General features: G+C 35.7%; 1 protein-coding gene across 5 annotated transcripts; it reads right to left on the reverse strand.

Annotated features, from left to right (window-relative positions):
• Positions 1-466: 466 nt before the first annotated feature.
• LOC127075285 (G-type lectin S-receptor-like serine/threonine-protein kinase At4g27290) lies at positions 467-21,552 on the reverse strand. Of its 5 annotated transcripts, none has more exons than XR_007786343.1 (8): positions 20,184-21,549; positions 19,976-20,101; positions 9,174-9,313; positions 8,874-9,084; positions 8,543-8,780; positions 8,308-8,458; positions 1,717-1,837; positions 467-679 (listed from the first exon to the last, which is right to left on the reverse strand). XR_007786343.1 is itself a non-coding variant. In XM_051016772.1 (7 exons), exons 1-7 carry the CDS (start codon positions 21,469-21,471, stop codon positions 6,867-6,869), a joined length of 2,178 nt encoding a protein of 725 aa, XP_050872729.1. In that variant the 5' UTR covers positions 21,472-21,552; the 3' UTR covers positions 6,678-6,866. The 5 variants fall into 5 exon arrangements, 2 of the variants coding, with proteins under 2 accessions (XP_050872729.1, XP_050872728.1); XR_007786344.1 differs by lacking the exon at positions 1,717-1,837 and adding an exon at positions 7,928-8,048; XR_007786342.1 differs by lacking the exons at positions 467-679; positions 1,717-1,837 and adding exons at positions 6,678-6,890; positions 7,928-8,048.
• Between the last annotated feature and the right edge of the window lie 5,748 nt (positions 21,553-27,300).

Genomic DNA, 27,300 nt, shown 5'->3' on the forward strand with positions numbered 1-27,300 from the left:
CACTAACACACATTGAAAAAACTATTCCCTATCTAGGTTCCAATATTGACATAGATATTTCATTTGTCAAATAGTGAATTTCGTTTCTCCAAGTAGATTCTGTTTCAGTTGAAACCTTTTCAGCTAAAAAGATAGGTTCTTTCGGTTGTGGTAAAGTACTATCGTTAGTTAGCATTAGAAGTACAGATGTCATAGTTGGTCTATCATTAGGATGATGTTGCACACATAAAAGACCAATATGAATGCATCTCATGACTTCAGATGAGACATATGAGCCCTTCTCCAAACATGTATCGATGAATTCCATTGGTGTGTGTAACACCCTTCTACCCAAACGACATATTTAAATAAATTATCAGAGTACAACATGTAGAAGAGTTTACATTTCTTACAACATAACAATTATCGCATCACACATTACAACATAAAACATATTATTTAATTTATTAAAACTTCGCAGCGGACAACAACAAAATATTAACGTTCGCCATATAACCGTTCGTAATACTGTTCAACATCATCTCAACATAATCGTCATCATAAACAATGTAAATAATAATATAATTTATCTATCGAATCCCATAATCCCCGGTGTCACATGACCAGAGCATTTGACTCGACTCTGTAGAATAACTCTACCCTTATTCTTCAAACCTCAACAATAGCTACTCCGCTTTATCTGCACATTGCTCATCATAGATGAACATAAACACATGCAGAAGGGGTGAGAATTACATTATTAAATAATAATATGACGACAGAAATATAAACATAATTATATATTTCACATATGCCAACACAGCTTATAATCATCATCATAATCAACAACTCATGAACATCAACAAAACAACACATCAAATGCAATGCACACACCCATGCATGACTCAACACGACTCGGTATACCCATCTTGTGACCACTACAGGATCACCACTCCCCGATTCATCACCATAGAATCCGAGTTCCCCGTAAGGAACCAAGCCTCTCAACAAGCCCGGAGTCAACAACATCATTGGAACTCAGTCCGTTCATCACTAGGCATCGGCCTTTCATGAATGCATGCACACCAAACATGCCTCATAATCAACATAGCAACAACAACATCATATAGTCATGGTATTATCATCATCAATAGCACGACATACAACTCAACAAAATTACTCATCATAATTAACTACAATAGGCCACTCACAATTGGGTTCACAACATAAAATCTAACAATTTTTACACACTGCAACAGTGTTAACCGGTTAACGCTATAGGTTAACCGGTTAACGCAGGAAAAATACCTCTTCTGGCAAAACGCAACAGCGTTAACCGGTTAACGCCCTGGGTTAACCGGTTAACGCAGGCAAAACAGCACATTTCACAAAATATAACAGTGTTAACCGGTTAACGCCCTGGGTTAACCGGTTAACGCAGACAAAACAGCAGTACCTGCGCTAACACAAGGCAGAATGCAGAGTTCTCCGCATTTTCCGCCGTTGGAGGACTTCCGGACCTCCGATTCAACTTCCGTAAAAAGCTATATGTTCGGAAATTCATAACTAACCTAAACATATATTCAATTACAGTCTAAACACAGTTTCATCCGACGTGATTTTCCATCAAAACCCCAACTTTCCCAATTCCCCTAACATCCTCAAAATCCATCAACAGTCCAACATATACATGAAATTGCTCGCATATTATCGTTTAATAAGATTCAGACCCCTTACCTGAGATAATTCGGCAAATCTTTGAGCTTCAATCCTTTCCGTTCTTCAACCTCTGCTCTTGCTCTTCCCCTTTTCCCTTTTTCCACTTTCACGATGCTTCTGCTCTTTCACGTAACACTTTCTGTTTCCAACAATGAGGCTCTTTCTCTTACTTCCAACTTATATATTTTCCAAAATAATAATAATAATAATCCAATAGTATTTCCAATTAATTAATTAAATTAATAAATATTATATTAATTCAAATAAAATAATTAGCCTTATTTTATCGGGGTGTTACAACTCTCCCCCACTTTAGAAGTTTTCGTCCTCGAAAACATACCTCAAGCAAATAGAGTTGGATACGACTCCTTCATCTGATCTTCACGCTCCCAAGTCAAGCTCTCACCAGCTGGACCTCCCCAAACAACTTTCACTAGAGTAATCTTCTTACCTCTCAGGGTCTTCTCTTCTCGGTCATCTATCCGAATTGGCAACACCTCAACGGTCAAATTATCCCTCACCTGGATATCATCCACCTGAACAACATGCGAAGGATCCGCAATATATTTTCTCAACTGAGATACATGAAACACATCATGCAGATTAGAAAGCGACGGCGGTAAAGCTATCCGATACGCCACTTCCCCAACTCTCTTCAAAATCTGATACGGACCCACAAACCTCGGAGTAAGCTTTTTAGACTTTAAAGCTCTACCCACACCTGTCGTCGGAGTAACTCTCAAGAACACATGATCTCCCTCTTGGAACTCAAGTGCCTTTCTCCTATTATCATGATAACTCTTCTGACGACTCTGAGAAATCTTCATTTTCTCTTGAATCATCTTAACCTTTTCAGTCGTCTGCTGCACAATCTCAGGTCCGAGTACCACACTCTCACCTGACTCATACCAACACAATGGAGTTCTACACCTCCTACCATACAATGCTTCATATGGAGCCATACCGATACTAGCATGAAAACTATTATTATAAGTAAACTCCACCAACGGCAAATAACTATCCCAAGAACCACTCTGCTCCAACACACAAGCCCTCAACAAATCCTCCAAGGATTGGATAGTTCTTTCAGTCTGACCATCAGTCTGAGGATGATAAGCTGAACTCAACCTCAACTTGGTCCCCAACGCTTTCTGCAAACTTTCCCAAAATCTAGAAGTAAATCTGGGATCTCTATCAGACACAATACTGGATGGAATACCATGCAGCCTCACTATCTCCTCAATATACAACTCTGCCAACTTCTCTAAAGAGTGATTAATCTTCATCGGCAAGAAATGCGCCGACTTAGTCAATCGATCCACAATCACCCAAATAGAATCATTACCTTTCACCGTCCTCGGCAATCCCGTCACAAAATCCATGGAAATGCTATCCCACTTCCATTCAGGAATCTTCAAAGGTTGCATCATACCTGCCGGTTTCTGATGTTCAATCTTTGACTTCTGACAAGTCAAACAGGCATACACAAACTTGGCAACATCTCTTTTCATACCAGCCCACCAAAACAACTTCTTCAAATCTTGATACATTTTAGTTGCACCTGGATGGATACTCAATCCACTCCTATGGCCCTCTTCAAGAATACTCTTTCTCAATTCAGACACCTCAGGAACACAAACTCTACCTTTAAATCGCAGGATGCCATTCTCATCAATCTCAAAATTACCACCATTACCCTGGTTAACCATAGTAATATGATCAACTAGAGCGACATCAACTTGCTGACCATTCCGAATATCTTCTAGAATTCCACTAGTCAACTTCAGCATACCCAACTTTACCCTATCAGCGGAAACTTCACAACCCAAACTCATATCACGGAACTGTTCAATTAACTCAAGTTCCCGAACCATCATCATAGACATATGTAGAGACTTTCTACTCAGCGCATCTGCAACTACATTAGCCTTACCGGGATGATAACTCAGTTCAAAGTCAAAATCCTTCAGTAATTCTAACCATCTCCTCTGCCTCATATTTAACTCTTTCTGATCAAACAGATACTTCAGACTCTTGTGATCACTGAACACTTCGAATCTGGAACCATACAGATAATGCCTCCACATTTTCAACACAAATACAACAGCTGCAAGTTCTAGATCATGCGTAGGATAATTTCTCTCATGAACTCTCAACTGTCTAGAAGCATAAGCTACAACTTTACCATTCTGCATCAAAACACCACCAAGACCCATCAAAGAAGCATCACAATAAACAACGAAGGACTCACCAGGATTAGGCAAGATCAACACTGGAGCACTGGTCAACCGCCTCTTCAACTCAACAAAACTCGCTTCACAAGCTGCATCCCACACATACACTTGACCCTTCTTAGTCAACTGCGTCAACGGCAATGCCAACTTAGAGAAGCCTTCAATAAATCTGCGATAATAACCAGCTAACCCCAGAAAACTGCGTATCTCAGTAGCAGACTTCGGAGTCTCCCACTGTAATACAGCCTCAACTTTAGCAGGATCAACAGAAATCCCACCACTCGAAATCACATGGCCAAGGAAACTCACTTCCTTCAACCAGAACTCACATTTAGATAACTTTGCATATAATTTCTTTTCTCTTAACACCTGCAAAACAATTCTCAGATGTCCTGCATGCTCTTCTTCCGTCTTAGAATATATCAATATATCATCTATGAACACCACCACAAAATCATCAAGGTACGGATGAAATATACGATTCATATATTCCATAAACACACCTGGAGCATTAGATACACCGAACGGCATCACAGTGTATTCATAATGACCATACCTCGTACGGAAAGCAGTCTTCGCAATATCATCTGACTTCACTCGGATCTGATGATAACCCGACCGCAAATCAATCTTACTGAAAACATGAGCCCCAATCAACTGGTCCATCAAATCATCAATCCTCGGCAATGGGTACCGATTCTTGATAGTCACCTTATTCAACTGCCGATAATCGACACACAACCTCATCGTACCTTCTTTCTTCTTCACTAACAATACTGGTGCACCCCAAGGAGAAACACTTGGACGCACAAACTTCTTCTCAAGCAATTCTTCAAGCTGCTTCTTCAATTCAACTAATTCAGTTGCCGACATTCTATAAGGAGACATCGACACTGGACTCGTACCTGGTACTAAGTCAATAGCAAATTCGATTTCCCGTTCTGGAGGTAAATCACTTACATCCCCCGGAAACACATCCTGAAATTCACCAACAACGGGCAAATCTACACTCACCACTTTCTTATCCGCTTGCAGAGACGCAAATAAAGCGAATATCTGAGCTTCCTCTTTCACAAAATCCCCCACCTGCCTAGCAGATAGAAATCTTGCCTCATCATTCTCACCAACTTCAGAAAACCGTACCGTCTTCCTATAGCAGTTGATAAACACGCCATAGAATTCTAGCCAATTCATTCCCAGAATAATATCAATTTGGTGCAAGGGTAAGCACACCAAATCAACCACGAACTCTCTTTCAAAGATCGTCAAATGACAACCTCGACAGACAACAGAAGTCTTCACAGAACCATTAGCAGGAGTATCTATCACCATACTTCCGCCTAGGGACGACATAATCACACCAATCCTGGTCGCACACTCATATGAAATAAACGAATGAGTAGCACCAGTGTCAACAATAGCAAGCAATTCAACATTATTAATCAAGCAAGTACCTTTAATCAGATTATCTTCTTTAGGAGCTTCAGCCCCACTCAGAGCAAACACCCTACCAGTAGTATGGGCTGCAGTAGCCGCCTTCTTCGGTTTCGAGCACTGCGAACTGATATGGCCTTTCTCGCCACAATTAAAACATGTCGGACCAGCATCCTTACATTCAGTAACTCTGTGACCAGCCTGACCGCATCGGAAACATCTCAGCACTTTCTTGGTACAGCTATCCGCACGGTGGCCTGGCTCGCCACACTTGAAACATTTACCAGTTATGGGAGATCCTCCCCCACTTGGCTTCTTCTCATCTACCATTTTCTGCTTACCTTTACCATTCGGAGATACATAAGGACTACCACGATCCTTATTCTTCTTCTCACTAAGACTCTTGTAATGAGCAGTCCTAGCCTTGCTATCTTCATCAAATATCCTGCACTTGTTAACCAATGTAGGAAACCTACGAATCTCCTGGTAACCAATGCCTTGTTTGATCTCGGGACGCAACCCGTTCTCAAACTTGACACACTTGGATCCCTCGGCATCAGCATTATTATAGTGAGGGCAATACTGCACCAGCTCTTCAAACTTCGAAGCGTAGTCAGCAACAGACATGTTACCCTGCTTCAGTTCTAGAAATTCCATCTCCTTCTTACATCGCACATCAGCAGGAAAATATTTCTCCAGAAAGACCGTCTTGAACCTTTCCCAAGTCATCTCAGTACCTGGTATTTCAATTCTCTGTCGAGTGTTATCCCACCAGTTTTCAGCCTCTTCAGATAACATATGCGTACCAAACTGCACCTTCTGTGCTTCAGTACACGTCATCACCCGGAAAATCTTCTCAATCTCCTTCAGCCAAATCTGAGCACCATCTGGATCATAGCGCCCTTTGAATGTAGGAGGGTTATTCTTCAGGAACCTTCCCAAATTCTTAAACTCGTCGACCGGCGGATTCTGCTGCGCCTGCATAGCCTGCGCCATAGCAGCCAAAGCTTCAGCAATCGCACGGTCATTTTCTCCAGCCATACTCTGCACAACACAACTACAACCGTTAAATATCGACAGTGTCATTTACACTAATCGACCAACAGGGAAAACATCACATTATGACTCGACTGGACTGACCATGCTCTGATACCACTAATGTAACACCCTTCTACCCAAACGACATATTTAAATAAATTATCAGAGTACAGCATGTAGAAGAGTTTACATTTCTTACAACATAACAATTATCGCATCACACATTACAACATAAAACATATTATTTAATTTATTAAAACTTCGCAGCGGACAACAACAAAATATTAACGTTCGCCATATAACCGTTCGTAATACTGTTCAACATCATCTCAACATAATCGTCATCATAAACAATGTAAATAATAATATAATTTATCTATCGAATCCCATAATCCCCGGTGTCACATGACCAGAGCATTTGACTCGACTCTGTAGAATAACTCTACCCTTATTCTTCAAACCTCAACAATAGCTACTCCGCTTTATCTGCACATTGCTCATCATAGATGAACATAAACACATGCAGAAGGGGTGAGAATTACATTATTAAATAATAATATGACGACAGAAATATAAACATAATTATATATTTCACATATGCCAACACAGCTTATAATCATCATCATAATCAACAACTCATGAACATCAACAAAACAACACATCAAATGCAATGCACACACCCATGCATGACTCAACACGACTCGGTATACCCATCTTGTGACCACTACAGGATCACCACTCCCCGATTCATCACCATAGAATCCGAGTTCCCCGTAAGGAACCAAGCCTCTCAACAAGCCCGGAGTCAACAACATCATTGGAACTCAGTCCGTTCATCACTAGGCATCGGCCTTTCATGAATGCATGCACACCAAACATGCCTCATAATCAACATAGCAACAACAACATCATATAGTCATGGTATTATCATCATCAATAGCACGACATACAACTCAACAAAATTACTCATCATAATTAACTACAATAGGCCACTCACAATTGGGTTCACAACATAAAATCTAACAATTTTTACACACTGCAACAGTGTTAACCGGTTAACGCTATAGGTTAACCGGTTAACGCAGGAAAAATACCTCTTCTGGCAAAACGCAACAGCGTTAACCGGTTAACGCCCTGGGTTAACCGGTTAACGCAGGCAAAACAGCACATTTCACAAAATATAACAGTGTTAACCGGTTAACGCCCTGGGTTAACCGGTTAACGCAGACAAAACAGCAGTACCTGCGCTAACACAAGGCAGAATGCAGAGTTCTCCGCATTTTCCGCCGTTGGAGGACTTCCGGACCTCCGATTCAACTTCCGTAAAAAGCTATATGTTCGGAAATTCATAACTAACCTAAACATATATTCAATTACAGTCTAAACACAGTTTCATCCGACGTGATTTTCCATCAAAACCCCAACTTTCCCAATTCCCCTAACATCCTCAAAATCCATCAACAGTCCAACATATACATGAAATTGCTCGCATATTATCGTTTAATAAGATTCAGACCCCTTACCTGAGATAATTCGGCAAATCTTTGAGCTTCAATCCTTTCCGTTCTTCAACCTCTGCTCTTGCTCTTCCCCTTTTCCCTTTTTCCACTTTCACGATGCTTCTGCTCTTTCACGTAACACTTTCTGTTTCCAACAATGAGGCTCTTTCTCTTACTTCCAACTTATATATTTTCCAAAATAATAATAATAATAATCCAATAGTATTTCCAATTAATTAATTAAATTAATAAATATTATATTAATTCAAATAAAATAATTAGCCTTATTTTATCGGGGTGTTACAGTGTGCACTCTGTCCATAATCTCCATGCCTATAACAATCCATAACAATCATTAACATGCATTTTAATATTTGAAAATTGAAGTTATTTTTGATACTTACCTGAGAAATAAGATTGTAGTTGCGATTTGAATGGGAAAGTCCTTTATTTTTCTTTCCACTTATAATCTCTAGCAATAAAATTCCAAAGCTATATACATCAGATTTGATGGAGAATATTCCATCAATTGCATATTCGGGCGCCATATAACCACTAAAAAAACAACAAATGTATCAATTTGAGGTTATAGTCATGTATAATATAATTTAAAAAAAACACTTTTGAGTATATACTTACTATGTACCAACAACTCTACTTGTGTTTCCTTGAATCTGATCATCTCCACACATTCGAGCAAGGCCAAAATCAGCTATTTTGGGACTCATATCAGCATCTAATAAAATATTACTTGCTTTTAAATCTCTATGTATGACTCGTAATCTAGAGTCCTGGTGAAGGTAAATAAGTCCTCTAGAAATACCACATATAATGGCAAACCGTTGAGACCAATCTAAAAATTTACTTCGAGAGGAATCTGAAAAAGTTATATATTTATGTTATCTACAATAATAATCAAGTATAGAATAAACAAAATTGTTAAGATTTAACAAGTTGCATAGGCACTCACCAAAAAGAAATAAGTCTAAGCTTTTATTGAGCATATATTCATAGATGAGTAATTTCTCTTGTTCTTCAATGCAAAAACCAAGGACCTTAACTAGGTTTCGATGTTGAAGTTTGGAACAAAATAAAACCTCATTCTTAAATTCTTCTATTCCTTGTGCAGAGCTATGTGAAAGCCTTTTAACTGCAATTTCGTGTCCATCTGATAGCATGCCCTAAGTAGTTCGATGATGAATAAAAAGAGTTAGGTTTTTTCCTATGCTTTTAACCATCAAATAACATGATAAATTTTACATCTACTTACCTTATATACTGGACCAAAACCACCTTCTCCTAGTTTGTTGTTATTTGAGAAGTCATTAGTGGCAAATTTTATTGCACCAAAGTCAAAGAAAGGTAGTTCCAGGTCTTCTTGTTCACTTTTGCTTTCCTTTAATTTTGTTTCTATGATTCATGTTTCATCTATAAGTTAACAGGATTCAAAAAACTATACACACTAACTCTACCCAAGTCTCTTCTTGTTTGCAAATAATAAAAGTTGCATGTTCCTTATTTTAAATTAGTGTGTTTTACTTTTGCAACTATCTATTCTCATTCTTAGTTTAAATTTTGCTTTCTCATGCTAGGAAAGTCTTCTTTAAAAGTGTAAGTCAATAGGATTCAATAATCGTGTGAATTTCTACTTATACTTCAAGTTAATAATCTTACATGTGAAATAAATTAATCATGTAAAAAAAAAAAATTTACATTATTTAAATATGACTCAACGTATAGGGGTGACCCCACATTTTGAAAAGAGATTGTTGATGCTTTTCTATATTAAGGGCATTAGTCTTTTGTTCTTGGTTATGTTCTTCAAGTCCACTGAGCTCCCCAAAAAATTGTTGATATTAGATTATAATTACAACAATAGTGGGATAACTTACACTTAAGAGAAGGATGCCACAAAACTTCCAATGGGGTGTTCCAATTGCCACTCCATCAGAGTTTCATTTAACTCATTTCAACAGAGGAGGGTGCCACAAATCCTCCAAAGTTCTACTTTGATCAAGAGGATTCATCTTTATGTTAAAAGCCTTAATAATACATAGGTCATTTATGGATGAATTTGATTTCTTGATTGGCAAGTTACCAGATAGTTTCACATTTGAGGATATAGCTTTGATGCATGCTTTCTAGGAAACTTTGTTGTCCATGAACCTGTATTGATTTCTGGCATACTAGATGCCATTAATAGGGTGGACAATGCTATGAATAATCACTTTCTTGTAAAGAGGGGGCCAATTGTGAACTATTGGAATATAACAATAAAGCTTGCATCACAAGAAGAAGAAAAAGAAACTTGTATATTATCACAACTGAACTACATCATTAGAAGGTATTAAGCATATATAGTGAGGTAGAGTTAATTACATCCTAACTAACTCTTACAACCAACTAAAAATACTTCACCAACTAATGATATTAATTGTAACTTGCACACTAAGAAAGCTCATCAAACGTAATGCTCATCATGCTTAAAATCCCTCATCAAGCTGGAATAGATATTAATCATTCCTAGCTTGCTTTTAAGGTTGCTGAAAGGTCTTACATGCATAGATTTTGTCAAGATATCAACTGCTTGGTCCTTCGATGTAATGGGAAGCAAGTGAAGAATTCTTGCCTGCACTTTGTCTCTCACCACATGGCAATCAATATCAATATACCTAGTTCTTTCATGGAAGACATGATTAATTGTTATATGAAGAGCTGACTTGTTGTCACAATAGATTACAACTGGAGCTAAGTGTTTAATCTGAAAATACTGCTGCTGATACAAGAGCCATTGTCCTTCACATGTCACTTGTGCCAATGCTCGATATTCTGCTTCAGATGATGATTTGGACATGACTGTTTGTTTCTTGCTTTTCCAACTTATCAAATAATTCCCAAGGAAGAAGCAAAAACCAGTTGTTGACCTTCTAGTATCGGGGCATGCTCCCAGTCAGAATCTGAGAAACCTTTAATTGTAAGAACTGATGATGAACTAAAGAGTAGACCATTACCAGGACTTCTTTTGAGGTATTTTAGAACATGAATGCCAACTAACATGTGTTCAGTAAGTAGTAGGAGCACTAAAAAATTGACTAAGTTTGCTTACAAAATTTGATATCTCAGGCTTGGAATGTGTGAGATACATGACTCTCCCAATAAATTTCCTGTATTCAGTAGGATTAGAAATAGGTTTACCAGATCCTTTGTGTAACTGAAGATGAGGCTGAATGGCAGTATTGCATGGTTTTTCACCAATTAGGCCTACATCCTGCAATAGATCCAATGTGTATTTCCTTTGACAAAGGGTGATTCCTTCTTTGGACCTGCTTACTTCAAATCTAAGAAAGTATTTAAGAACTCCTAGATCCTTGATGCTAAATTTGTTTTGTAAAAGGGTCTTAATGTTAGTGATCTCATCAACATCAGTCCCCCCTAAGACCAAACCATCTACATAAAGAAGGATGATTGTGAATTGAAGGCCATTGGATTTAATGTATAAGAAGTAATCAGATTTAGATTGAGTGTATCCCAATTGTAATAGAGTTTCAGTGAGTTTAGTATTCCATTGTCTGCTTGCCTGTTTCAGGCCATCAAGAAGCTTTTGGAGCTTGCAAACCATGTTGGGATGAGGAAATGAAATACCATGAGGAGGTTGCATATAGAATTCTTCAAGAAGGTCACCATGTAGGAAGGTTGTGTTGACATCAAGCTGAAACAAAGGCCAATGTTGTGCAACTGCAATGGTCATGAAAACCCTGATGGTTGTCATTTTGACAACAGGGCTGAAAGTGTCAATGTAATCCAGACCTTCAGTTTGGGTGAAACCCTTGGCCACTAAACGTGCTTTGTACCTCTCTATAGAACCATCAACATGTAGTTTGAGTTTGAAAACCCATCTACACCCAATGGCTTTCTTGTGTTGAGGCAAAGGAACTAAGTTCCATGTATGAGTCTGGATGAGTGCAGTTAGTTCATATTGGATAACATCACTTCAATGATTATTACATATATTTTCTTCATATGTTTTAGGCTCAGAAATAGAAGACATATGAAGAATATATTGATTGTGTGCAGGAGAGAGATTGTGGTAAGAAAGAAACTTAGATAAAGGATACTTACTTTGGGAAGAAGATTGAATGGTAGTTGAATTGTTAAGCTGAAATGTATTCTCAATTAGGTTGCAATAGTAATCTTGGAGATAAGTAGGAGGTTTGCTAGTTCTAGTTGATCTTCTCAAATTGAAAATCAGGATTCGACAAAGGATTAGGGATACGTGGACTATTGGATTTGGAAGGAATGTTAGGGGAATTGGGAAGGTTAGGAGAAGCATTGTCAGGACTGGTGACAGGGGTAGGTACACGTGAGTTTGATTGTTGAGTAGTAGATGAAAGAGGTGAGTTAGAGTCAACAATAAAAGGGAAATAAAAAACACCATTAGAATGAGATGGATGAGAGAAAGAAAGACGATGATTAGATGGAGAATTGGAAGAATGTTTATAAGGAAGAATGGTTTCAAAAAAATATAACATCCTTAGATAAGAAGATTTCCTTGGAATGAAAGTCAAACAACATGTGACCCTTGACTCCAAGTTTGAGTCCTAAGTATAGACATTTTCTAGACCTAGAATCTAGCTTCTTTCTATGTGGAAGCAAAACATAAAGAGCCAAAGACTCTAAGGGAATGAATATCAGGAAGACGATTATACAATATTTGAAAGGGTGACTTGTTATATAAGAAAGGTGTGGTAAGTCTATTAAGGATATAGATGGCATGATTGACTGCATAGGACCATAAAATTTTAGGGAGTTGAGCTTGGAACAAAAGGGCTCGAGTGATGGCAAGAATGTGTTGGTGTTTCCTCTCAACTATGCCATTTTGTTGAGGAGTACCAACACATGAAGTATGATGAATAATGCCATTGGATTTATAATAATCTTGTAGTAGAAACTTATTACCATTATTTGATCTAAGACATTTAATGGATTTATTGTATTGAGTAAGGGCCATGGAAACAAAGGCTTTGATAATATTGGTTGTTTTAGACTTGGTTTTCATGAGAAAAAACCAAGTAAAGCGACTCTTGTCATGAACTACAATCAGGAAGTAATTATGACCATTGATGGAAGATATGGATAAAGGACCTCAAATGTCCATGTGTACCATATCAAATATATGAGAAGAATTATGAGTACTATCAGGAAATGGCAATCTTTTTCGCTTAGCATTAAAAAAACATCACAGGGTAAAGTAGAAGGTGCAATTGTGATAAAAGGATAATTTTTCTTTGTTTCATTCAACTTGGTACTTGATGGATGACCAAGTCTCCAATGCCAAAGGTTGCAATTATTGTCAGGCCTAGGGAATGTATAATTGACGGCTAAACTAGACTTGTGCTTGGAAAGTAATTAGTTAATGCAAGAAGGTAGAGTAAAAGGGAGCGAAAATTGAGGGTGATTGAGAATGTACAATCCTTCTCTTAATTCAGCTGCACCAATTATCTTCTTGGAGTTAGAGGTATGTATGAAACAATATGTGGTATCAAAAACTAATTGACATTGTAGATTAAGAGTAAGTTTAGGCACAAAAAGAAGGTGAATGTAAAGTGAGGCATGTACAACACATTTTTCAAAACAAAATTATCATCAAAATGAATAGTTCGTTCAAAATTGGTTGAGACTAAGGAACCATTAGGTAATTTAACAGTGATTGAAGGAATTCTTTTCAAACAAGAGAATAATCTTCTAGAAAAGCACACATGATCAGTTGCTCTTGTGTCAAGAATGAAAGGTTCATCAATGTCTTGATTAGGAATAGTGTAGATAATACCTGAATTGGACTTATGTTGAGTTACAAGATGATTAACACTATGAGAGGTAGAAGATTGATGAAGAAATGCCAATAAAGTCATATCACCAACAAAAATTGTTGATTTAAAATCATTGCATATTTAATCAAAACAGTCTGCATATCTCTTTAAGATCTTATCATTTTCCTCTATGTATTTGAAGTTAGCTTTGTAGAAAAGCATGATATCATCCGCATGGAGAGTGTGAAATGGAACTTTAAAATTTATAGTCCCTTTCATTGGCATGACTTAGTGGTCATCAATCAACTTGGAGATTCCTCTACTGAGCGCATCTTCACCCAAGTAGAAAAGCAGAGGTGAAAAAGGATCCCCCTGCCTAACACCTCTTTGACTGTGGAAGAAACCATTTTGCTTTCCATTAATAGAAATTGATAAAAAAAGTTCAATGGATAATAATAATGATCCAAAAGAATAATTTTCCACAAATGCCAAAAGAGTCCAGCACTTTGAGAAGAAAGGTCTTGTTCAAAGTGTCTAAAGCTTTGGAAATGTCAATTTTGAGGGCCATATTACCATAAAAAATATCTAACAAATTGAAAGCCTCAAAGGTCAAACAAATGGAGTCCTTGATGTTACTACCAAAACTAAAACCTTTTTTCTCCACAGAAATGATGATTGTCAGTACGATTTCAAGCCTATCAGCAAAGATTTTGGATTAAACTTTGTGTTTGAACTTGGCTAAGGAAATTAGTTTGTAATGGTCTAGGGAATGAACATTATGATTTTTTAGGAATTAGGATGATTTAATTTGAGTTATAATGAGGAAGGATCCAATCCTCTACAAAGAATTGTGTGACTGAATTTATGACATCATCTTCTATAATATCCCACTAGGTTTGAAAGAAGTAAGCTCCAAATCCATTAGGTCCATGGGTATCATATTTGTTTAGACTCCAAATGGAATTATTGATTTCTTTGTGAAAAGATATCAAATTGAGATGAGTATTTGCTTAATTTGTTACATGTTTGGGAAGGTAATCTTCCATCATACCATTGTCCAGCAAAATAGTATATGAGTTAAAAAAATCATTCAAATGGTCAGTTACATGCTCAATTATCTTGTCACGGTCTGATATTGTTTCACCCTCAATGTTAAGAGAAGCCAAAAGTTTCTTTATTCCAAAGCTTCCGCCTATATTTTAGGATTTAAAGATATTTTATCCAAGATAAACATAGGGAAACCCACCACCTTTGTGTCCCAACAAGAAGTGTTAAGGATATGCCATTCCTCATGCAATGTCCATATTTGCATGAACTTGAATTGAGCAGCAAATATTGTGTCATTTATGTAAAAGTTCAGAAGAATGGGATAATTATAAGATTGAGTTTTCACTAAAGTGATACAGGATAAGGTAGAGCACATGTCTAACAAAGCGTGGTTACAAATTGCCTTATATAATATTTTTTATGTGTGGGCCTTGCCATGTCTATTATTACACCATGTGTAGGCCATGCTTGTGGTGGGAAGATGGATAATATGATTTAACTTAAACCAATTGAAGAAGTCTTACATAGGTCTACTAGCAGGTATATAAGACCCTTTATATTCATTATTGCCAATGGTGAAATTGAAATCACACATGAGCACCAAGGAAAACCAAGGTTGTAAATTTGAAGGTTATCCTAAAGGTTCTTGCGATGGACATGATTATTAGAAGCATAAATTGAAGTCAAACCAAATTTGAAAGTAGATATTTTTATGATGAGGGAAACACTCTTGTTCTTCTTTCTCCTAGATCTGGCCTACTGAAAATTCTCAAACGTTTGGTCCTCATCAATGTTCATCGTATCATGAAAAACATTTCTCTCTGGTTGGTCCATGTTAACTTAGGAAATCTTAAGGAGTTATTTGTCCTTCTTATCAGAAAGTTTCCTCCCCATCTAATCCTTTTGAGTTTCATGCACATCCTCATCAGTAACCATTACCAAAGTATACACACACTCCTTATCATAGTTTATTTTAGAACTATCAGTCTTGTTTTCCTCAATTACCACCCGGGGATACTTTGCTAGAGTTGCATATAACCTCTTATTCATCCCACTAGATTCACCAATGTTTTAATTATCTGCATTGTTCTTCAAAATAGGATTTTCTACCTGCCTCTTTAGACTTCTTGTTGATTGACACATAGATCCTTTTTATCGTTCATCTTTTTGATCCTTTTCATGTTCCTTGTTCTCTTTGATGTTGATGTTTCTTTTGTTGCAAGTCATCATAGAATGACCAATGCAATAGTAGAAATTGCAGAATTCATAAATTGTCAATATTCAATATCAACAAAAAAATAAAATCTTATCCTTTTAACCAAGATCTTATATCTTAACTCTTTAGTTAAATCCAAGTTTACCAAAACTATAACATACAATTGCAAAGGCGTCTCTAGGCCTCCAGTGTTCTTAAGACAACCCATGAATTCTCACTCAAGCAAAGGGTGGACCTACTTATATGAGAGCATTTTCCATTCTGACCATATTGTCTTAGACATACATAATCCCTAACAATTCAGGATCTACCCAACAATATTAGTTTGCATCAGTCAGTTCCACAAGGTTGTCACGCTCCTAGGATAATGTATTTCCCTAGCCTTCGAGTATCGAGCAGTGCCAACCAAGGAGGGAAGTTTGATTCTGAATTTTAATATGATCTTCGATATTGATCTAGCTAGAATCATATGCATGTATAATCCTATAAGACCTAATAAAGGAATGAGTCCTCCACTTATCTTGGGATGTAATCTCCGTGTTTCATACGAGTTGGACAAATGGGGGAAATCTATGAGTTAACCCTAGGGAAGTAGAGGTAGCATTATTTTTTTGGTCATCATTAATGGATTTTCTAGCACTTTCATCATAAAACCATGAAAAGACTCATCGGAGGAGGTTTTATCAAAAAAGGATTTATTAGAAGCATCGTCAAATGCAAAACTATTAGAGATGACTACTGTATTTGTGTTAGGGTAATTATTCATCAAGGAATTAGTATCCAAATCATTTGACTTTTCTACCCCCAACAAATGACGAAGAGTCACCACTATCAAAGCTAATCTCCAATCCCATAGGTTGATCATCTATATTGGACATGACAAGTATAATGAAAATAACGAAACAATAGTTAAAGGCTATAAACGGTACTTAGAGGGAATGAGAGGTGGAGAAACGATGTAAAACAAAGGGAATGAAAGGATGATGATGATTAAAAAGACTTACTACTTTAACGGATAAAGAAAACAATGTAATCCAGGGTAACTAGAATTTAAGGAAAAGAAAATTGATTTCACAACGATAAGGCGTGTTTCATTTCGTAATGGGAGCGAAAGACCCAAAAAGCCAAGTTATCTTTATATAAGCTAAAATGGGGTGAATTGATCAATGATAAAGATGAAAAAGGAAATGGAGAGACAAAAGGCAATTATTAGATCTTACCTTAAACACAACAACACTTGAATGCAATTGAGCACCCTAGAAAGGGGCGACACGCCCTAACCTATGAAACTAAAGACACATGTTTGAAATTCATGTGAAACGTCTCAATGATGAGAAATACATTTAATCCACATGTTCCTCACTCATCTTACGACCGATTCCCCGGATTTTTCCACTTCCCTAAGGAAATCAATGCAACATTATGAGGTCGGCACCAACTTTGAAAGGCTTCTTGTTCTACACATCACGATAAGCATTTAGGGAAACTTTTCTGGTCCGCCCACTAGCCCAATGAAGAAGAGACCAATTTATCACTCCCAAAAAGGTTAAGCTCAAGACACAACAATGTCTAATAACTATATGGCACATATATAAGTACAGCAGTATGCGTAAGACTAAAGGTACGCACACTTTATATTAGGAATGACCATGGGTATGATTTCGGTAAGATACTATAGTATTCGTCCCTAAATCCTCAGTTTTATAAAATCCTCGTACTCGAGCCCATACATGCGTGGGAACCAATCTTTACTCATACCCGTTATTTGTACCCATTATTCGTAGGTCTAGTAAAAATTAATCTATCAATTGAATATATCATATTATTTTAAATTTTTAACAAAATTTATAAAACATTCAAAGATTTTACTTTTGAATTATGAAATAAACGAACATTTATATTAAAATGTGTAATAGTTTAATTGTGTTGTATTTTTTAAAGAGATAGAGATACATTTTTTATATGATGATATAAATTAAAATATATAAATATACATTGTGCGAGTATGGGATGGGGTGGATACTAAAGTACCCGTACCCGCATCCATATTCTCGCCAATCTTAATGAGTAATTATCTATGTCTTAGTCCATATCCATTTTATGGATTTTAACCTATCTATTATAAGTATTTTTTTACGAATACCCATTAGATATGAATACAATTGTCATCCCTACTCTAGATACTTCACACTATCATTTTTGGACTCAATTACTAACTTGGACGTTGAAGTTGTATTCTTGCAGGTCCAACCCCCTTAAACAATGACAATGAAACTTATACTTAGTTAGCATTTAAAAATATGATATGCTCCTTAAATATTTATATTATAGATACAAATATAAATATAAATATAATTAATATAAAATATATAAAAAATTAAATCTTAATATGATTATTCTAACATCCAGCCCACATATATAAATATAATGATTCTAAAATATTAATGAATGCTTTAGAAATATAAAATGAATTTTACATTAAAATTTAATAATATAAATATTATTCTATAAATATTTTGAACTGTATCTCTATAAAATAAAATATTTTTGAAAAAATTACTATAAAAATAAAATGTGAATAAAATAAGTTTTCTTTTTTAAATTTTTATTCTATCAGTTTTCAAAATTTAAATTAACAAACATAGTTTGTTTTTTATTTTTTTTCAAACAACTTTTTAAGATTATTTTATAAAATATTTTTAAAAACTTAAAAACTGAAATCCTTTCAAACAGTACTTATCAAGATGGAAGCTTTAAAACTGAAATCCTTTCAAACTTAGGCAGGAATGAAGTATTATATTGATACTAACCAAACAACAAGACTAATGGTGTAGGACGTAGGAACACATCGGTTTAAGATATATATCGTAGATATCCCAAGTCAAAATTAGTAATGAAGTGGGAGGAATGAATTTGTGGTTCACATAATAGATAATATTTAATAGATTACAGTTAGATAGATCTATCAATCTTTAAGTTGAGAGTATTAATAAGAGTATAATTAGAAGATAAGCATTAAAATTATATTAAAAACTAAAATATAATATTAGTTTTAGGATAAATAATTTTATAAAATACTATAATTATTTTGAGAAAAAATAATAAAACATTTAGAATTAGGTAAAAAAAATATAAGACAATCCATTTTAATGTTGGTTTATATAAATTGAGAGTATTAATTAGAGAGTATAATTAGAAGATAAATATTAAAACTATATTAAAAACTAAAATACAATACTTGTTTTAGGATAAATAATTTTATAAAATACTATAATTATTTTGAGAAAAAATAATAAAACATTTAGAATTAGGTAAAAAAATAAGTCGACCCATTTTAATGTTGGTTTATATAAATAATTAAAACCCTAATTATTTGTATAAATCAACAATAGAATTGGCCGAATTATGCTCTTTTCTTATCTAATTTTAATCTATTTAAAATAAACCAAATAAGAAAAATCTATCATTTATATAAGTTTAAATTAAATTAAATATTTTTTAAATAAAAAAAAGTCTATTTAAAAGTCTATTTAGTTAAGATGATTAGGTCACTAACTATAAAAAGTATTTTTAAATTTATCAAATCAACTTATTTTAATAAATATATATAAATTTATTAGTATTATTTTATATTTTGTACTTTAAATTTAAATACAAAAATAAAATCTAATTATCGTGAAAATAAGCTAAAAAGATTTACAAACATTATCATAAGTTACTTTATAAACTTACGAAAATAAATAATTTTACAAAAAATTTGAAAAAATTGATTAAACTAAATGGAAAAAAAAATTAGTCTTATCATCACTTAAACATTAATTAAATTGTTTATTATATATATTTAACTGAAATAGATTTTCAAATAGATTAATAAATCAATCAGACCTCAAATCTAAAAACAAACTTTTGAATCCAATTTAAATTTTTTATTTTTTAATAAGACAAACTTAAATTTGAAAAAAACAAAACAAAAGAGTAAAATTGTAAAGTCCGAACACTTACCTCTAAATTTAGATTTAGCTTTTCTCCTCCAACAAAAAACGATGATGAATAGAAAAAGTATCACAATAATTGAGCAAGTGGTACTTGTGACAACAACCATCCTTTTTCTTGAATCATCTCGGTTTGCTTGAATTGAAAAATGAAATAAAAATCAATAATTAAAATTCGAAAAACACATAAATTGTTAATTAAAAATTAAATTCCATACTTGTTTCTATGGCAGAGGATCTAACATATAAATCTTGTCCAGAATCAGGCAATTGTCTCATGTCCAAAAGATCACTGAACCAAATGATGCAACCACTTCCATTTCCTGTAATGTTGGAGTTGGCATAAGCTGTACAAGAACAATTCTCCCAACATTTGACCTTACATGTCTCAAGTGTCATACTTTTACTTATCCAAGATTTCTTAGTGTCCGGGACCTTTACATTTTGAAATTTGATGAACCCATCTTTATTTTTCTCTCTGCATCTCCAATTTTCATTACGCATGCATCCTTGACTCCAGTCCTTTACACTCCAATTTTGAGGTGATTTGGGAGTGAACCCGCTTAAGCACTCACACATTGAGGACTTACCAATCATCGCACAAATCCCAAAGGAACTACATCGGTTGTAATTATCACATTCATCTCTCGGAACATTCAAATACAATATCCATTTTTGATTCTCTTCAACCCAAATAAAGCGCTGCAGCGCCGAAACAGTTTGGTTGATAACAATTCTTGAGAGTAGTGAAGGATCTTTGGGTTGATAATGAAAATAATACTCATCAGTTTTGTACACAAAATCAACGATGAATAATGGAACATGTTTCAGTTTTTGTGTAGCACCAAAACGAAGGCCATTAAAAGGTCCACTTCTGTATATCACTGATGAACCATTTTGGATTTTCGATTCAGGCAAGTCACTTTTTATGAAGCCATAAGTAATTTGACCTGAAGAAGGGTCGTCCCAATTGTTCCATGCTGTTAGGCGCCTATTAAAGCGGCTTGTTAGATTCCAACCAAACTTCATTCCTGGAAGGATTGTATCAGTAGGATAGTCAAAGCTCTGCCACAAGTAAAATCCACTGTCACGGTTGTCTTTCTCGTCGGTTAATACGAAGTTGCCGGATCCTAAGAGCCCTGCTACCAAGTTTGAGGTTGAGACTTTGGTTGTTATGTTTGTTGACCAATGATTTGTGCCATTTTTGCTTTGAAGGACAATGTTTCCTTCCTTGCTTATACTCAATGTTCCGGATTTGTCCTGAATTGGATGGTTACGATTGGCAACCCAGACAACCGTTTTTATAGGGACATTTTTGAACCAAATTCCTACGTAGCGGTTTGTAGAACTACCTGGACTGAAGAAACCCAACTCAAATGCTCCATTGGTCAATGTGCTTCCATCATGAAGAGAATGAAACTGAGTTATGATATCAGTTTCAGAGGAAATTTGGATGGAAAACAATAGGAACTTGAGAGAAAAAAGCATAAAAGGTAGAGTGCCCATTCTTGTGCTTACAAGCTATTAATTAACGAGAACCACCAAAAGTTGAAGATAGGTTATTCAATAGGACTGTCTTATAATATAAAGAAGAACTTAATCTTTAGTGGGTTGACTTGGTCAGTCTCCTCAGAATCTTTTTTTTTTTTTTTTTTTTTTTTCATTGGAAGTATATTTGATCCACATGAAATGAGTGGTTGTGCTAGCTCGCTTGCACGGCTTAAAAATGGGATACCATTATTATCAATAATGCCATAGTAGTTTTTTATGAAAATTTCAATACCGAGTAGGTATTAAAGGAAAAATTAAATCTCAGAAAATTTAAGAAAAATTTATGATGAGCCTCAATATGGTAAAAGTATGTAATATGGGATTGGGATATCTTGACTATCCAAAATTTATCACTTCCCATTAATCCATCGTGACCAGAGCTATGGATTATAAACACTTATATCACATAATATCTTTTTCTTTCTATTTTTGCTTCCATATATTGTGGAAATTCGTCATACATACGATAAACTCATGTATAATCGGAGTTGCAAAAAACACATCATTGTTATCCCACTAGTATAGGATTAGTGAAGTTCAATCCTTTCTTATTTGTGAATCTCTTAAAAACACATCATTAGTGAAGTTCAATCCTTTCTTATTTGTGAATCTCTTAAAAACACATCATTGTTATCCCACTAGTATAGGATTAGTGAAGTTCAATCCTTTCTTATTTGTGAATCTCTTAATTAATTTTAGTATGCTCTCTTAGAATCAAGTATAATTTTTTTGTTCCAACACTTATATTAACCATGAAAATTTAATTTGAATAACAATAATTCATTGGTAATGTAATTGCAAAAAATATTGTTGTTATTTCACTGATGTATGATAAGTTAAGCTTAGTTGTATCTCATTTGTGAATTCCTTCCTTCTCTTTTCTTGTGTGTATTATAAATATATCCTTATATATCGGTATGATCATGGTGTTTTATGGTCAGTAAATAACTATGTATTCCTATCTTCGACCAATCATTATTGTCATTAACTCATTTTGATTATGTTTGTCTGAGTATTTAAATAATATAATGAGTCGTTTTATCCTTGTTTATGTTGAGTCCGTAGACTCGAATTGATCTCCTAGTCGTGGGTTATAACAACATTGAAATGAGGGGCATTCGCCATTATTTTTTTATGGCGTGCTCCATTGATCTTTATTCCTGATAAATACTATTTAGATAAATCTCCCTAAGACGAGTCAGGAGAGATCACAATCGTCCTATATGTATGAGGTATCAGTTGTCTCTCTTTCTCGTTGGGAAGTCTCCTTTTATACTTGTCCACTCATCAAATGTCATTTAAGGGATGCCCCTTCATATCCCATGTTAAAGTGATCTTTAGTAACGTATGACGTCTCCCCTAACTCTCAAATAATGCCTCTTCCATCAATTTTTGTAACTCTTATGCAATCATGGGGATGTTTCGTAACACTCGTATGTGACTGTTGATGTTTCCTTCTAATACCTTCAAGATGTCGGATCTTACTTGCTTATCTACCAGAGTCATTATGAGACCGGATCCGACTTGCTCATGTCTTGTAATACTGTTCTTCTTGACCGAGATCTGACTTATTTGCTCCTTCGTACTCGGTCTTTGGAATTCCAGGATGTACATAAGCCCCCTCCCCCCTCCCCGTTCACGAGGTCTAATCGGATTAAAGTGTTCGGATAGGAAAATCTTGGAATTCCTTCTTCCTTGATTCAATCACTTATTCGGTAAGTTACCGTGTGATAGTGGTTTAAAAGATTAATAATGACAAATTTCTTTCTCCTTGTCATGATGACTTTTTATGGGAACCCAAACTTGTCATCATGATTTTAGTTCGATACAACTTCTTTGTCGTGGTAAACTTATTTTTATAAAAAGACTCCTTTTTCATTTGTTCTTTCACCTAACTAGCGACCTCACTTTCAAGTTTTGCTGACGAGCTTCCTTTTGCTTCCTCTATTAACCGTTCTTTTTGCACGCTCAAGCCTCACGTATTATTTTTTCTACCCTATTTACTATTTTCCCCTCTTTTTTAAACTCTTTTATTACTGTTATAATACGAGATTATCATGATTCATGAGAGTTCTCGATTTCCTTTATTGCTTATGAGAGAAGGAAACTCTAGAACTAATGCATGAGAGAGAGTGTGAGGGTCATCTGAATCGAGCGGAGTTTGACAAGATTATTAGGGAATTTTATGGTGAGATCTCGTTGCCTAGTAGTAAAACTGACTCAGAGTATTCATCGTTCGATTTCATGGATAATCTTATGGAGACAATATGATCTTTGATTGATAAAGAGGTTCTAAATTATGAGCACAACATCATCGACGACAATGACATTTTGAAGCTTCGCTCCAATAATCAAGTTTCCTCTATCAGGAACGAGGAGGACGTTGTGTTAGAACCATGTGTAGTTGATGAGAGAGGTTGTATTACTCGGCTAAAGAGAGTGCCAGATGAGTATTTTTATTTTTACTCAGGGGTAATCGAGGACTTTAAGATCTGTATTCCCTTTACTGATTTTGAATTCGACCTCCTTAAAACCTTAAATATTGCCCATTCTTAGTTACGCACAAATGGTCGAAGCTTTATTAAAGCTTTTGAACTCGTTTGTGAGACGGTTCATATAACTCCCACTTAAGGTTTATTCTTCTCATTCTTTGAGTTGAATGGAGCAGAAAAAGGAGGTTAGGTTTCCCTTAGTGGAGTCCCGAGCAAGAGTTTTCTTCATGATTATACTACCAACTATAAAGGTTTCAAGGATAAATTCATTCGAGTGAAGAGTGGGGAAAGATACCCTTAAGTTATGTATGCGTTGGACGGGAACTATCATTTCCCGATTTATTGGTCGGATATGAAGGTGAGAAAATACACAAGAAGGGGGGTTGAATTGTGTATGCCTAAAAATCTCTTTTCACTTCTGATTCCGGAACATCAGATTCTAAACCTCGTTCAAAGTTTGATACCAGAATGAGTAATAACAGTGAGAAGTTTACTTCCTTTTCTTAACCCTGTTTCAGAACCTAAGGTATCAAGCTCAAATTCTGATACAAGTAAGAGGTTGAATCAGATCAGAGCTTGACTTCGGTGTTTGTTTGCACAACGGAATATAAATGCATAAGTAAATAATAGACACAAAATATATCACGGTTCCTCTCAACTGAGAGTAGTCCAATCTCATTACATCACAAGTCCTCTCAACCCGTTCAGGACTTCCTGCTTTGCCCGCAAGCATGAGACTTCAATGCTCAATGACACTGATTAAGACTTCCTTGCTCTGCCCTCAAGCATGGGACTTTAATGCCTAAACAACTCGTTCAGGACTTCCTGATCAGCGTGCAAGCATGATACTTCAATGCTCAAGCACCCAGAAAGAGACTTTTTTGCTCAAGCACTCAACAAGAGACTTATTTTCTCAATCTAATAGAAAAAGACTTACTCTGAGCACAACGGCCAGAGTCTTCAGATTCTCTTAACAAAAGAGTATGGTATTAACCTTGTGTTTATGTGTGTTCTTCTTGGTTAAGAATATACAAAAAGGTTTACACTCTTGAGCAGAATATGAATTGTTTGCTCCTGAGTGTAGAAGAATGAAGTTTTCATTCTTCTTCTTCTCTCCTTGCACATATTTTCTTCTTGTTGTGCATTTCGGTTCTGATGATCTTCTTTGATCATTTTCACTCTTCTCTCATACACTTATCCCTTGTGGTTATATTTTCTATTTAGTGTATGTTTCTCTTATCCGTGTTTTCTATATAAACACAGTCTCTCTCTCAACCCATTTTGTGAACTGGTATCATAACTATGTGAATACAGTCATGGATTCTTCAACCCCATTCATTCTTGGTTAGAGACAATTGTCATTTTGAATGTTTTCAATCTTCTTCTTAAATAGATACTGAGAATAGATTCTTTGAAGATTGAAACTACTGATGGTATAATTAGCCGTTGAAGGTATTTAGCAGATGTACAATAGAGTAAGCTAAATACTCAGCTAGCATAAAGACGTTGAGAGGAGCAGAGCAGAGTTCATAATAGTTGAAGAGATCAAATCCTGACAACATTAATTTATCTTGATTTGACCTAAAGCAGTTTACCTTGTGACATGATCTTCTTTAGATTACTTCTGACCGAAGGATAAATTATATCTCCCCATTGTCGGAGTATATTTTATAGATCGAATTTCCTAGGGGATTGAAGGTCCAAAAATTCAGAAATTTTCTAGAGACACTAGTGAATCTACCGTCAAACATGTGGCAAGGTATCTAACTGAGGCAGGGGACATCGCCAATAATGAAAATATGCGAATAAAATATTTCCCTAGTTCTCTCACTAAGAATGCCTTTACATGGTTCACTAAGCTCCCGACGAATTTGATTCATGATTGGACTCTTCTAGAAAGATTATTCCATGAACAATTTTACATGGGACAATCAAAGATTACTCAGAAAGAATTGACTAGTATTAAGCGCAAATTTACTGAGCCAATAGATGATTATCTCAATAGATTCCTGAAGGAAAGGTATTTCATACAAGTTCCTAAGCACGGGTTAGTCGAAATTGCCGTTGGCGGTTTAGATTATTCCATCAGGTAGAAATTAGATACCCAATACTAGAGGGATATAGTTCAGTTGGCTGATAGAGTTCGACGGGTAGAGCGTGTGAAGGCTGAAAAAGCTAGAGAAAGTAAGAATAATATGAGAGAAAGGGTAACATAACTCTAATTAGATGAAGATGATCAAGATACATATAATGATCCTTTAAGTTTCGACTAAAGCGAAATTGACCTGGCCGAACTAAAATAAAGGCCACCCGATTCATGCAAGGTACTTACACCTTCGAATGGGAAGAATCCGGTCGAACCGGAAAAGAGCGACAAATTCCCTAAGAAAACATATACTTTCAATGTTACCAAACGTGACAAATTTTTGACTTGCTAGTCAAAGATGGACAAATGATAGTGTCTCCTAGCGCTAAAATTCCTCCATTAGAACAACGAAAGAAAAGAGGTTTTTGTAAATATCACATTTTTTGGGCCACAGAACCTCACAATGTTTTCTTTTCAGGGACCTTGTGCAGAACGCGATTAAGGATATGAAACTGAAGTTTGGGGATAAAGCTAAGTCCCATATGAAGATAGATTCAGACCCTTTGTAGGTGGAGAATGGCCATTACACTAAGCATGTCATTGTCAAAATGGTCGAAGTGTTTGAAGGTCATGACAAGAATACCACTGTGATCGAAACCACTGAGGGTTTCAATCAAGAAACCAACATAACTAAGGCTATTGAGGGCCTTAGAGTCAAATTGTAAAAGTTGGTTGAGGTGAGCAAAGAGACTAAGATGGAGACTGACGAGGAAAGCACCCAGCGAATCGAAGAGCAAGTAAAGGTGGCTTACCCAAAGAATGATGAAAGCTTAGTGGAGTTCCTTCATCATTGCCAACGAAAGAAGTCTGAAGTGATGTTGTGCCCTAGGTGCAGTTCCGTCTTCGATAAAAAGGTGCAGAGAACATAAAGAGAGTTAGAGTGGCTATTCATAGAAGAAACTGAAAAGATACCCGCAATCACTACACCTTCGACAAAAGAGGGTCCAAGCCTCCAGGATAACAGACCATCTACCTTCAACCCAACGGCTAACGCTTCCTTAGGAATGTGGGTGAAGCCTACTGAGAAGAGAGAGTGAGGCCAAGAGAAATGACAAAGTTTTGAAGTGGGTTGAGGCTCCTCAATAGCATATCAAAAGGAATTCCAAGTGTCAAGATAACAAACCTATGAATCTAAAAATTACAAGG

The sequence above is a fragment of the Lathyrus oleraceus genome, chromosome 4, assembly GCF_024323335.1.
Source record: "Lathyrus oleraceus cultivar Zhongwan6 chromosome 4, CAAS_Psat_ZW6_1.0, whole genome shotgun sequence".
NCBI lineage: Eukaryota > Viridiplantae > Streptophyta > Magnoliopsida > Fabales > Fabaceae > Lathyrus > Lathyrus oleraceus.

Bases quoted from the DNA above. Each gene is read 5' to 3' on its own strand.
- LOC127075285 (XM_051016771.1), bottom strand. From the start codon at position 21,471: ATGGGCACTCTACCTTTTATGCTTTTTTCTCTCAAGTTCCTATTGTTT. The intron at 8,781-8,873 runs GTGAGTGCCTAT...TAACTTTTTCAG, and splicing joins CTTAGACTTATTTCTTTTTG to ATTCCTCTCGAAGTAAATTT. The intron at 8,237-8,307 runs GTAAGTATCAAA...GGATTGTTATAG, and splicing joins ACTACAATCTTATTTCTCAG to GCATGGAGATTATGGACAGA.